This window comes from Schistocerca americana, chromosome 3, assembly GCF_021461395.2.
Source record: "Schistocerca americana isolate TAMUIC-IGC-003095 chromosome 3, iqSchAmer2.1, whole genome shotgun sequence".
NCBI lineage: Eukaryota > Metazoa > Arthropoda > Insecta > Orthoptera > Acrididae > Schistocerca > Schistocerca americana.
Window position 1 is genome coordinate 410,032,437 of NC_060121.1, and position 13,122 is coordinate 410,045,558.

General features: G+C 39.9%; 1 protein-coding gene across 1 annotated transcript in view; it reads left to right on the top strand.

The window, feature by feature from the left end:
- LOC124606123 (cysteine sulfinic acid decarboxylase) overlaps positions 1–11,081 on the top strand; it is a 38,228-nt gene extending 27,147 nt beyond the window's left edge. Inside the window, exons 3-8 of the mRNA XM_047138086.1 lie at positions 6,336–6,570; positions 7,553–7,772; positions 8,038–8,185; positions 8,672–8,900; positions 9,026–9,220; positions 10,518–11,081. Of these exons, the coding sequence (XP_046994042.1) occupies positions 6,336–6,570; positions 7,553–7,772; positions 8,038–8,185; positions 8,672–8,900; positions 9,026–9,220; positions 10,518–10,691 (1,201 nt within the window). The 3' untranslated portion in view covers positions 10,692–11,081. The remainder of the gene's footprint in view (positions 1–6,335; positions 6,571–7,552; positions 7,773–8,037; positions 8,186–8,671; positions 8,901–9,025; positions 9,221–10,517) is intronic.
- The last annotated feature ends 2,041 nt before the right edge of the window (positions 11,082–13,122 follow it).

Below are 13,122 nucleotides of genomic sequence, written 5' to 3' on the forward strand. Positions count from 1 at the left end.
GACCCACAAGTTGGCATCTCAGAGGTGGTCTGTTGTTCCCCACGCTCCGTATTCGCCGGAATTAGCCCCGTGCGACTTTTCCAATTTCCACGAATGAAAAAAACGCTAGAAGGGGAGCGTTATGACGAAGTGGAGGCGGTAAAAACAGCTTCGCAAAGGGCACTAGACAATATCAAACTTGAAGAGTTCTAAACATGCTTCTAACAGTGAGAAAAGAGACTTGACAAGTGCATCGCATGTAATGAAGAGTATTTTGAAGGTGACTGAAGTAATTTTGTAAAATGGTTCATGAATAAATTTTTTTGACAACAATCCGGTTTCTTTTGGGTCCCCCCTCGTAGTTAGAGCTAGACGCATGGGAAATTTTATTTCGAAAATAGTTAGGTAATTTAATATTCAGAGAGCCACAGTGACAAGTGTCGAGAATACCAAATTTCAGGCATTACCTCTCACCACGGACAATGCAGAGGCCGACGGCCTTCACTTAACGACCGAGAAAAGTGGCGTTCGTGTAGAGTTATCAGTAGTAGCAAACAGGCAACACTTCGTGAAATAACTACAGAAATCAACGTGGGACGTACGACGAACTTATCCGTTTGGACAATGCGGCGACATGTAGCGTCAATTGGCTATGGCATCAACCGGCGCGAGTGCCTTTTATATTAGCACGTCGTCGTCTGCAGCGCCTCTCCTGGGCTCGTGACCTTATCGGTTGGACCCTAGGCGACTGGAAAACAGTGCCCTTGTCACAAGAGCCCAGATATCAATTGACAAAAGCTGATGGTATGGTTAGTCTGTCACAGACGTCATGAAGCCATGGATCAAAGTTGTCAACTGGTCAGCTGGTGGTGGCTCCGTAATGGTGTGCAATGTGTTCAAATGGAATCAACTGGGCCCTCTGGCTCAACAGGACTGATTGACTAAAAATGGTCATATTCAGCCAAATAGAGGCCATTTGCAGCCATTCATGGACTTAATGTTCCCAAATGATGTCACTGGGACTCAACTGTTCCTGATTGTTTTGAAGAATAGTCTGGACAATTCGTGAGAATGATTCACTCACACAGATTGCCCAATATGACTCCCATTGAACATTTATGGGACATAATCGAAAGGTCACTTATTAAACAAAATTCTGCTCTGGCAACACTTTCGCAGTTATGGTTGGCTGTAGAGGCAGCATGGCTCAGTATTTCTTCAGGAGACTTAAAACTTGAGTCAATGCCATGTCGAGTTGCTCCACTATGCTGGGAAAAGGCCCCACACGATATTAGAAGGTATTCCATGACCTTAGTCACTCCAGTGTAGAATTTGGGCTGCCGCCACAGCTCAAAGTACTTACATAGCCCACAACTGAACTTTATTGCGTGCCAAACATAAAGATTTTCTGTTGTGCAAAACTATTAGTTTTCTCTTTACTCCGTTTTAGTGGTAGGTGGTGTTTTGGAAACAATGTTCTCGCCACTTGTTCAAATTTGTCTGCCAGGAGATGAGATAAGCATTACTACAACCATTTGGGCCCTATTGTCATAACAAGAGTATTATGTTGCAGTCTATACAGTGTGTCTGTGGGGGCGGCAGGTAATAAGCAAACGGTCATTTTTAGTTACGTCGCTATGAAAGGACTCCTAAATTGTGTGTGCCTTCCACCAACCTTCGCCGTCTAAAAAAGCCTGAAATTTATTTTTTGTCATCCAGAGAGCGATGAACATACTGACCATAATTTCCAGTCTGCAATCAAAGTTACTCTGTGCTAACCGAAAGAAAATCTCGTTCTTGCTGTTTTATGACAGGATCGCAAACTAAGACAAAGTTTAATTTTAACTGGTGAATAGTCCGTAGAAGTTCATACGCATGAAATGTCTTCGTTTTGTAACTAATACCCCTATCAGAAATAGCACTATTGACAGTTAACAGGCGACCTCTTTGAGAAACTCGGATAGTCTATCGCCCTAACTTCTAATCGCTAAAATAAAATTGCTCGCACGGAAAGTGGAAAACAATCTCGCCGCTTGCCATGCGGTTTTGTCAACTTACGGGCGGCAAACAAACGGTTACTTCCGTCAAACCAAAGCGATCCGGGACAGTGTACAGACTTCGCGAGGTCAATTCCAACTTCTACCGAAAACTCGTTAGTCTGGCACCACATGAACCGCAACGTATGCGGGCGTTTGATTGACACGGACAGTTTGATATCTCGGTGCAAAGTGTCTTAACACTGCATCTACATTTACACTACTGGCCATTAAAACTGCTACACCAAGAAGAAATGCAGATGATAAACGGGTATTCATTGGACAAATATATTATACTAGAACTGACATATTACATTTTCACGCAATTTGGGTGCATAGATCCTGGGAAATCAGTACTCAGAACAACCACCTCTGGCCGTAATAACGGCCTTCATACGCCTGAGCGTTGAGTCAAAAAGAGCTTGGATGGCGTGTACAGGTACAGCTTCAACACGATACCACAGTTCATCAAGAGTAGTGACTGGCGTATTATGACGAGTCAGTTGCTCGGCCACCATTGACCAGAAGCTTTCAATTGGTGAGAGATCTGGAGAATGTGTTGGCCAGGGCAGCAGTCTAACATTTTCTGTATCCAGAAAGGCCCGTGCAGGACCTGCAACATGCGGTCGTGCATTATCCTGCTGAAATGTAGGATTTCACAGGGATCGAATGAAGGGTAGAGCCTTAAGTGACGTCACAACCTGGATTCATCCGAAAAAATGACGTTTTGCCATTCGTGCACCCAGGTTCATTGAGTACACGATCGCAGGCGCTCCTGTCTGTGATGCAGCGTCAAGGGTAACCGCAGCCATGGTCTCCGAGCTGATAGTCCATGCTACTACAAACGTCATTGAACAGTTCGTGCTAATGGTTGTTGTTTCGCAAACGTCCCCATCTGTTGACTCAGGGATCGAGATGTGACTGCACGATCCGTTACAGCCATGCGGATAAGATGCCTGTCATCTCGACTGCTAGTGATACGAGGCCGTTGGGATCAAGCACGGCGTTCCGTAATACCTTCCTGAACCCACCGATTCCATATTCTTCTAACAGTCATTGGATCTCGACCAACGCGAGCAGCGAAATCGCGATACGATAAACCGCAATCGCGATAGGCTACAATCCGATCTGTATCAAAGTCGGAAACGTGATGGTACGCATTTCTCCTCCTTACACGAGGTATCACAACAACGTTTCACCAGGCAACGCCGGTCAACTGCTGTTTGTGTATGAGAAATCAGTTGGAAACTTTCCTCATGTCATCATATTGTAGGTGTCGCCACCGGCGCCAACCTTGTGTGAATGCTCTGAAAAGCTAATCATTTGCATATCACAGCATCTTCTTCCTGTTGGTTAAATTTCGCGTCCGTAGCACGTCATCTCCGTGGTGTAGCAATTTTAATGGCCAGTAGTGTATATAGGAGTGCAGTGGACCGCAAAACGGTACATAAACGACTCTGTGTACTAGTAGCAATATTTAAATGGCCCCCATTGTTGTCCATATATTGTCTGTCAATTCAGAATTTAAAATTTTGATTTTTATAAATACTCAAGTTTGCTTTAGTTACTGCAAAATATTAGCTCGTCTGCATTTAAGCTTAGCCGGCTAGAATTATTAGAACGAATCAAACAGAACATGACCTCTGACGTGCCTCTTCAAGAATCCTTCTGACCATTTACAATAATTTTGAAACTTGGTACAGCTGTATTTCATGAATGAATGTGGTAGTGCTGTAATTGTAACTTTCTATTACAAATGCAAATGATAAGGACGGTACCCTTCCACATTCAAGTTTTTATAAAAAACTTGAAAACTCACAATTAGCTTATTGGTGTAACGTATTTAATGCTTAAACATAAAACTGAGGCTGAATATGAATTTTCAGCTTCAGAGTCAAACACTGAGCGGTTTCAATTTTGCGTAAAACGCAAGATTTTAACCAAAGTATTACCTACTCTGATATGGTTGAAAGGGTTAACTTTTATTTGACACACATTAGCACATTCTGACCAATTTTTAGCTTTCTAGTTATACAGGGTGTTACAAAAAGGTTCGGCCAAACTTTTAGGAAACATTCCTCACACACAAATAAAGAAAATATGTTGAGTGGACATGGGTCCGGAAACGCTTAATTTCCATGTTAGAGCTCATTTTAGTTTAGTCAGTATGTACTGCTCTTCCTCGATTCACCGCCAGTTGGCCCAATTGAAGGAAGGTAATGTTGACTTGGGTGCTTGTGTTGACATGCGACTCATTGCTCTACAGTACTAGCATCAAGCACATCAGCACGTAGCATCAACAGGTTAGTGCTCATCACGAACGTGGTTTTGCAGTCAGTGCAATGTTTACAAATGCGTAATTGGCAGATGCCCATTTGATGGATAGATTAGCACGGGGCAATAGCCGTGGCGCGGTACGTTTGTATCGAGACAGATTTCCAGAACAAAGGTGTCCCGACAGGAAGACGTTCGAAGCAATTTATCGGCGTCTTAGGGAGCACGGAACATTCCAGCCTATGACCCGCGACTGGGGAAGACCTAGAACGACGAGGACACCCGCAATGGACGAGGCAATTCTTCGTGCAGTTGACGATAACCCTAACGTCAGCGTCAGAGAAGTTGCTGCTGTAAAAGATAACATTGACCACGTCACTGTATGGAGAGTGCTACGGGAGAACCAGTTGTTTCCGTACCATGTACAGCGTGTGCAGGCACTATCAGCAGCTGATTGGCCTCCACGGGTACACTTCTGCGAATCATTCATCCAACAATGTGTCAATCCTCATTTCAGTGCAAATGATCTCTTTACGGATGAGGCTTCATTCCAACGTGATCAAATTGTAAATTTTCACAATCAACATGTGTGGGCTGACGAGAATCCGCACGCAATTGTGCAATCACGTCAACAGATTTTCTGTGAACGTTTGGGCAGGCATTGTTGGTGATGTCTTGATTGGGCCCCATGTTCTTCCACCTACGCTCAATGTAGCAAGTTATCATGATTTCATACGGGATACTCTACCGGTGCTGCTAGAACATGTGCCTCTACTAGTACAACATGTGGTTCATGCACGATGGAGCTCCTGCACATTTCAGTCGAAGTGTTCGTACGCTTCTCAGCAACAGATTCTGTGACCGATGGATTGGTAGAGGTGGACCAATTCCATGGCCTCCACGCTCTCCTGACCTCAACCCTCTTGACTTTCATTTATGTGGGCATTTGAAAGCTCTTGTCTACGCAATACCGGTACCAAATGTAGACTCTTCGTGCTCGTATTGTGGACGGCTGTGATACAATACGCCATTCTCCAGGGCTGCATCAGGGATTCGATGCGATGGAGGGTGGATGCTAACGGAGGACATTTTGAACATTTCCTGTAACAAAGTGTTTGAAGTCTCGCTGGTACGTTCTGTTGCTGTGTGTTTCCATTCCATGATTAATGTGGTTTGAAGAGAAGTAATAAAATGAGCTCTAACATGGAAAGTAAGCGTTTCCGGACACACGTCCACATAACATATTTTCTTTCTTTGTGTTAGGGATGGTTCCTGAAAGTTTGGCCGTACCTTTTTGTAACACCCTGTATTATTCAGCGCCACTTTTTTCTTAAGATCGTACATTTTGCCTAACATTCATTTGGTCATTCTGAGAGTTTACTATGTTAACATTCTTAGGCATAAAATGACTGTCTGGAAAAGTTATTTTAATTTTTGACTCTTTAATTATGGTCCAGTCCTTTGTGTGAACTGTGGTAAGCCCCGGCATACTCGCCCGCCTTCGTACTTCCAACAGTGTCACAGTGCTTGTTTAGTCTCGTGCTACATATCGTTAAAGCTCGGTAACAGGAGACCACAGTTGGAGGTTGTTAATTTTATTAATATGCTTTCTTATCTGATCTCTAAAGATCTTTAGACATAGGTAACGCTACGTTGAAACTACAATTGTAATCTGCAAGCAACTGTCCAGAAGCATCTCATTCAGCAGCAAAATATAATTTTGTCACATATATCAAATATCCAGCCAGGAGAGGAAATTTTATATAAATTGCCACTGGCTGGTTGGTACATAATTCAGGTTTGGAAAGGTTATAATTATTTGGGAGGAAAGTGAAATTGCACCTTGCTAAAGACTGACAAATTTCTGTTACAATGGTCCATTACTACCTACAGGTAAGGTTAATTCTGTGTAGAGATCTTCTTATGACTCTTTGTTAAACATCATAGTGTATGCAGAAATGGTTGAAAGCTAGGCTATGTAATCATGCACTGTACTATTGGAAAATAGAACTGAATGCTTTCACTGATGACTTACTGTTGTTTCAGTGTGGATCCCTATGGTCTGGTGGGGCAGTGGTTGAGTGATGCACTCAATCCCAGTGTCTACACATATGAGGTAGCACCAGTGTTTACACTGATGGAGGAAACTGTCCTGCAGCAGATGCGGCAAATAGTTGGATTTCCAGGAGGCCGTGGTGATGGCATTTTCTGCCCAGGAGGATCTGTGGCCAATGGATATGCAATAAGCTGTGCACGCTACCATGCAGCGCCACATATAAAGGTAATACAAAAGATGTTTCCTGAGATGGTATAAGCAGCACTTTTCTACTTTGGATTTAGTTCTTGGTCATCTAATCTTCATTGTCTTTACTCAGTACCATTACTTCCCTCTTTCCATTTTCTCACCCCATTTGAATACACATTCACTTTTACCACTTTCTACCTTGATTTTCCACAAAATCATTTAAATATGTTTCAGTAAACTAAAAGCTGAAAGAACAGAGGTAACTTGGGTAACTTAACCTTCAAATGAAACATACAGTATGTAACCATATTTGTAACAGTCTCTTGAAATCTCAAAATACACCTCCACAGCAGATCTCAAAATTACACATCTAATACCCACATTACAGAAGATTCCTTGAAAACTTAAGTTGATATTGCACTATTTTGCTGCCTCTGAAGTTCATATACTTCACCTTTTTGTAGAACAAAAGTCCTTAATAGTGATGCACCAGATAACCTGCAAGTTTTTCCAATTTGAATCATCAGTTTCTAAGTTACGTGCTCCTTCCTCTTTGGCAATCATTACTTCCATACATACAAACAGTAATGTCCTAAGAAGCTGTGCTATACCAAAATTCAACTCGAAGGTAGACATCTTTGAACTGGATCTTATTTTATTTGAAAACTTCACTAAATTCGAATTGCTGGTTCATAATGGCAGCTTGTGACTTGTTTTTGAATGCTAGAGTATCTATCTGTTTAAAAACAGATCTAATGAAACATGGGGATTTTTCACTCATCTGTTCAGTTTGTAATTTGGCAAAATTATATTTTAAGATTGTGAAGTAAATGACACTTGAAGGTCACAACCCATGTCCTGACCTATCTATTCTAGTGCCTTCCATATTACTTTTGATACCTATTTTTTTCTGACACTCCTTCATTTTGTGCTCTGTGAAGTATTCTCAGTGTAAACTGTTGTAGACTCACAAATTATATGCTGTTTAATAATCTGTAAATTTTTCCCCCACTTTCAGAAAAAAGGTCTTCATGGTCTTCCACGGATGGTCCTATTTACATCACAGGATGCTCACTATTCTGTGAAGAAAATGGCTTCTTTCCTTGGTCTTGGTTCTGACAATGTGTATCTCATAGAATGTGATGCTAGAGGAAAAATGGATGTGAAACACCTAGAACAGGAAATCCAAAGAGCACTGAATGAAGGAGCACTGCCTTTTATGGTTTCAGCAACAGCTGGTATGTACACAACAAAAAATCCTGTTATTCATGAGTTTCCCATTTTCAAACGTATAGCTGAAATTGCTATAAATCTGAAATACCCTACAATAGTCTATAATTTCACATTTAAGGCAGTGATAAAATGATTGTAGAGCTGCATCAAACCAGTCTTTGGACTGCATACCACATTATTTGTCCATACATATTACATAATATGTATCATACAGTGTACATTTACTTCCTATAATTAAATTGCTTCATTGCAAATAATACCTATTTCCAGGTACAACAGTTCTTGGTGCATTTGATCCAATCCCAGAGATAGCTGACCTGTGTAAAAAGTACAATTTGTGGCTTCATGTTGATGCAGCATGGGGTGGTGGAGCTCTCATGTCTAAGAAGCACCGTCACTTGCTAAAGGGAATAGAATTGTAAGTTGAGGGGAAACTTACTATGAATCATACTTCAGTCTTTAATGATTTACAATATAAATGTTCCTTATAACTCATATTTTCTGTTTTGTGCTTTTGCTAACAATAAGGTTCTATGATCTTGAGTTATGAGTATTAAATAATGAAACATATTTGGAACTGAGACTGGAAAAGCTGAGTTGTTAGTAAACCTGATGGACTGAGATGTCACAAACCTCATATTTATACTCATAGCTACACAGTCTAAAATTTGTGACCACATTTATTAAAATAATTCCCAGAAAACAGTTTTGGAAACTATAGTTTCATGTGCTTCAGATTCTCAGCTCTTAATTTTTTACATTTTATGGAACAGCTACAAAGTGGTTCTATTGCATAAAATATTTGCTCCTTCATTGAAATTCTCAACAGTAATGAAGGGTTGCAGCTCACTTTGAAATTTACTTTAGTTTCTATGTATCAGTATATTTATAAACATTCTTTCAGAGCTGATTCTGTGACATGGAATCCACACAAACTGCTAACAGCACCACAGCAGTGCTCAACATTCTTGTTGAGACATGAAAATATTTTAGCTGACTGCCACTCAGAAAGTGCTCAGTATCTATTTCAAAAGGATAAATTTTATGACACTAAATATGACACTGGAGATAAGCATGTGCAGTGTGGCAGGAGAGCAGATGTCATAAAATTCTGGATGATGTGGAAAGCAAAGGTAGAATATTTATGTGCATTAATTTCATTTAAATTCAAGGAATTTCTTCTAAAAGTGTTTCCTGTATTAATATACCTTGAATTCTGATAATAAACATGAAATGTAAGTGAATATTTTCCATGCAGGGCACTAATGGTTTGGAAAAACATATTGACACAGTGTTTGATAATGCTGAATATTTCACAAGACAAATTAAACAGAGAGAAGACTTCAGAATGGTTTTAAATGAACCAGAGTGCACAAATATATGTTTCTGGTACATTCCACCATCTCTCCATGGCAAAGAAAATGAAGCAGATTTTAAAGACAAATTACACAAGGTAAGTTCTTCCACTGCAAACTACACTCTTGTAAATAATTTGTTCAGTTCAGCGCGCGCGCGTGTGCGCGCGCGCGTGTGCGCGCACACACACACACACACACACACACACACACACACACACACACACACACACACACACACACACACACACACACACACACACACAAATACTTAGTTACTTAATGCCTCTAAACTGAAATTAGTTCATAAGTCTTCAAAAAGATATCTTTTCATCAATCTTACTCTCCCATGTTAACCAATTACTATCTTCTGATTATCAGATGGTTTGTTTTCCAAAGAGTTGATGAGCCTATATGCCTGGGAAATGAGTTCTTTTTATTCCTACACTCTCTCTAAAGGAATAATGGATTTCATTCCTGCAGGAGCTTGTGGAAACAAATATTTTACACCACAGATTGTCCACTGTTCAAAATTGTTACCTTGCTTGAAAAATTGTAAATTACTCCCCTTTGCCATCCTTTGTTGCATTTAGCTGTTGCCACTGCTCCTTTCCCTTCAATTTTTCTTGTTTCTGGCTCTTATCAACTCTAATTTTATTCTTTCCCCCCTGCCACTGGGAAGACATATGCATGTGTACATAATAGGACACTAGACTGTAGCCACCCACCTACTGAACTTCCTTTCACCTCTATAATACTGGTGATTCTACTAAAGCTCATTACCTTGTTAGCCTTATCACTTTCACTATTATAGATCTTTCACTGAGAAAGCATAACTTGTGTTACTGCCTTAGTCTTTTGTCTGGTCAGCATGGGTGAATGATTTGGGGAAGGGGGAGATGTGGGTGAGGTATCTTGCCATAGATGAGCTGTGAGAAGTACTCATCTGCTCTGATCTGCATACTGGCCTGTTCTACATAATTTCTCTCTCCACATTGCTCCTCATAGCTGACATCAATATTGCTTTCAATGCCTAGATTTTACCTGTTTCTTACTGTGAAAATTTCGTTACATTTCTGGCTGACATCACTGACTCAAGAGGGACTACCTATTGAATGAGGGACTGATAATCTTGCTGCTCAGTCCCTTAACTCTTCCACCCCTATCCAGCTCTTAAGTTACACCACTCTAGAAATAAACTGAAATGCGCAACATATGCCAATTACATCTAACTTGTATGTCTGGACAGGTTATGATGTATATTGAAATAGTATTTACAAAATCTTGCTTTAGGTGTCCTGCATCACTATGAATTATTTGCTAATTCGATATAAAATAAACAGAAATAAACAGAATTAATGTTTCATGTTACATACCTTTTTAATTTGATTTCAGGTGGCTCCCAAAATTAAGGAAAGAATGATGAAGGAAGGTACAATGATGATTACATATCAACCACTGAATGATCATCCAAACTTCTTCCGTTTAGTCCTCCAGAATTCTGCCTTAACTCACACTGATATGGATTACTTTGTGGAAGAAATTGAGAGACTTGGAAAAGACTTGTGAAACTTTCCTGCTGTCATACATTTGTTTGTGAAATGACTGTGATGACACATGATATGCATGCCTGATGAGTGTTTGTATCAAATGCATGGTATACAGTCTGCAAAGACTAAATTGCGTCCTAGAGGTCTTACCTCACAATGTATAAACATTTTAACATTATTTATTTATGGAGACTGACAAATGTTAAGAACTGTAGGATGAACATTAAAAGTAATTTTAGTGAAACAGTTTCTTCTTTTAAGTATAACTGATAACCAACAAGCATCTCATCTACTAAATAGTTTAAAATAAAATTTTAATGAGATCTTGACCTATCTCACCTAGTCTTTAATACAGTGTCTGCCTCCACAGCTGAGTAGTAACTTCATCACTAACTTGCAGACACAATATGAACATATTTGAAACATAGGCATAAACAATTAAAATAACACAAAATTGAAACCTTTTACAAACTGTCAAAATATTCTGCTGTCAAAATATTCTGCTGTCAAAATATTCTACTGTCCACATGACTGTTACTACACAAATACATTAACCAGAACTCGTATGGTAATTAATCCTAACAGATTCTTAAAACAATTTATTAAAACACTAAAACAGTTTATTACTGTTCGTGTAAGAGCCCTCTTAGGAATGTGTCAAGCTAACAGCCCAAAAGAATTAAAACTTCCTGTCCACCTCTTAGTTCTGCTAGACAAATTTATCATATCTAGATCGCATACCCTATATCTTATAGAGAACGATGTTCATATACTTAGTGTTGTATAGTTGCAGCAAACAGATTACATCTCTTCTGTGTGTTTATAGAACACTAGTAGTAAGTCAGAGTTCCTAGTTTATTAGCAACAAATCTAATTTTCATAACAGCAACATCATATGGAAAATCTGTAATTTGCTTGTTGGTCACTGCAACTGAAAAGTCTTGCCTAAGTTTCCCTCAATGCCTGTAGAAATATTCCTGAGATGGACATATCCTACTCAAATCTATTTGCAGACACTATATGCTACTGCAAAATAACACTATCTCATAAACTGTTTATACGCTTGATTAAATTTAAAGCATGCTATTAGGAAGTTATTAATTTGCCAGTTGGCCATCTATGAACCACAAATACAAATCAGAATACGGAATTGGGTTATAGGTAGGATAAAATTGAACATTGATATCCAAGTACAAAATACACCTTATTTCCAACTTTTTTACAGATTAGTGGTAGAACATGGAGGATACTGAAATTAGCAAAGTGTGTTTTTGGCCTGTCATTTACAGCAAGTTTTTAGGTGAAGTGCTTCAAAATGTTGCACACTTTAATAAGGTAAATCCACTTGCTCCAATAAAATTCCAGCGAGTGTGTTTTCTGTGAGATTCTGAAAAATCTATAAAATCTGTTTTCATAAGGTCAGTGACGTAGCAATCTCTACCTTTTCTGATTTTTGCCTTCCTTGATGAGCAGTATTGCTGATATAGGGCCTACATTACAATAATTGACGCTCTTGTGAGACAAACCAGCTTGAATCAATCAGCTTTTCTGTAAAGTTTAAACAAATTCGGAGCATTAAAGGGAGAAACTTACAGGTACGAGTAATACAGGGTGTACATTAAGTCCAGGAACACTTGTCACACTTGTACAAACTTGGACACAAGACCAACCCATTGTACAGGTATCATACATGTCATTTTGAAGAGAAACCCTGAAAGTTTTTAATGTATACTGCCACAGCGTAGTTTGGTAGTATGCCGATAGCCAGCGCTAGTCGTAAACATAAAGCTACCGAATCGATGGGTCAGCCGCGCTGCAGAAGGGGACAGCTATTCCATGAAATGGCCTCCCTGATCATCAGATCTGAGTCTTAAATGTTTCCCCACAGAAAAAAAGATCTGGTGTATGTGCCGCCTCTACCACGTCATGTAGCAGAGCTCTGGGAGAGAATATGGAAAGCGACTTCCACAGTCGATGATGCCATGCTGGGACAGGTAGGGCAAGTTTCCGATTAATGAATTGACGTCTGCCGGGTCACTCATGGTTTGCATATCGAATATATAAAAAACATTTGAATTTTTATTTAAAATGCAATATGTATGCTATCTGTGCAATGTTTAGTTATTGCACAATAAATGTGTTCCCGAACTTTATGTGCACCCTGTATTTTAAATTCATTCTTAATTTCCGAGTTTTCACACGTACTTATCCCTCTTCCATTAAGTGGACCAAGATCCATTCCCCAATTTCCGGCCGACTATATCTACCGTCGTAGTGGACCCTATTGCTATCTCAAGCACCTTGGGCCGCTATTTTGCGGAGATTTATAGCTCCAGCCTCTATCACCTTGCCTTCCTCCATTGGAAACGAGTGGAGGCGGCTCGGGCGATACTCTTCTCTCAGAAGTGTGCTACAACGCTGCTTTTATTGACGGAGCTATATGCCCTCGC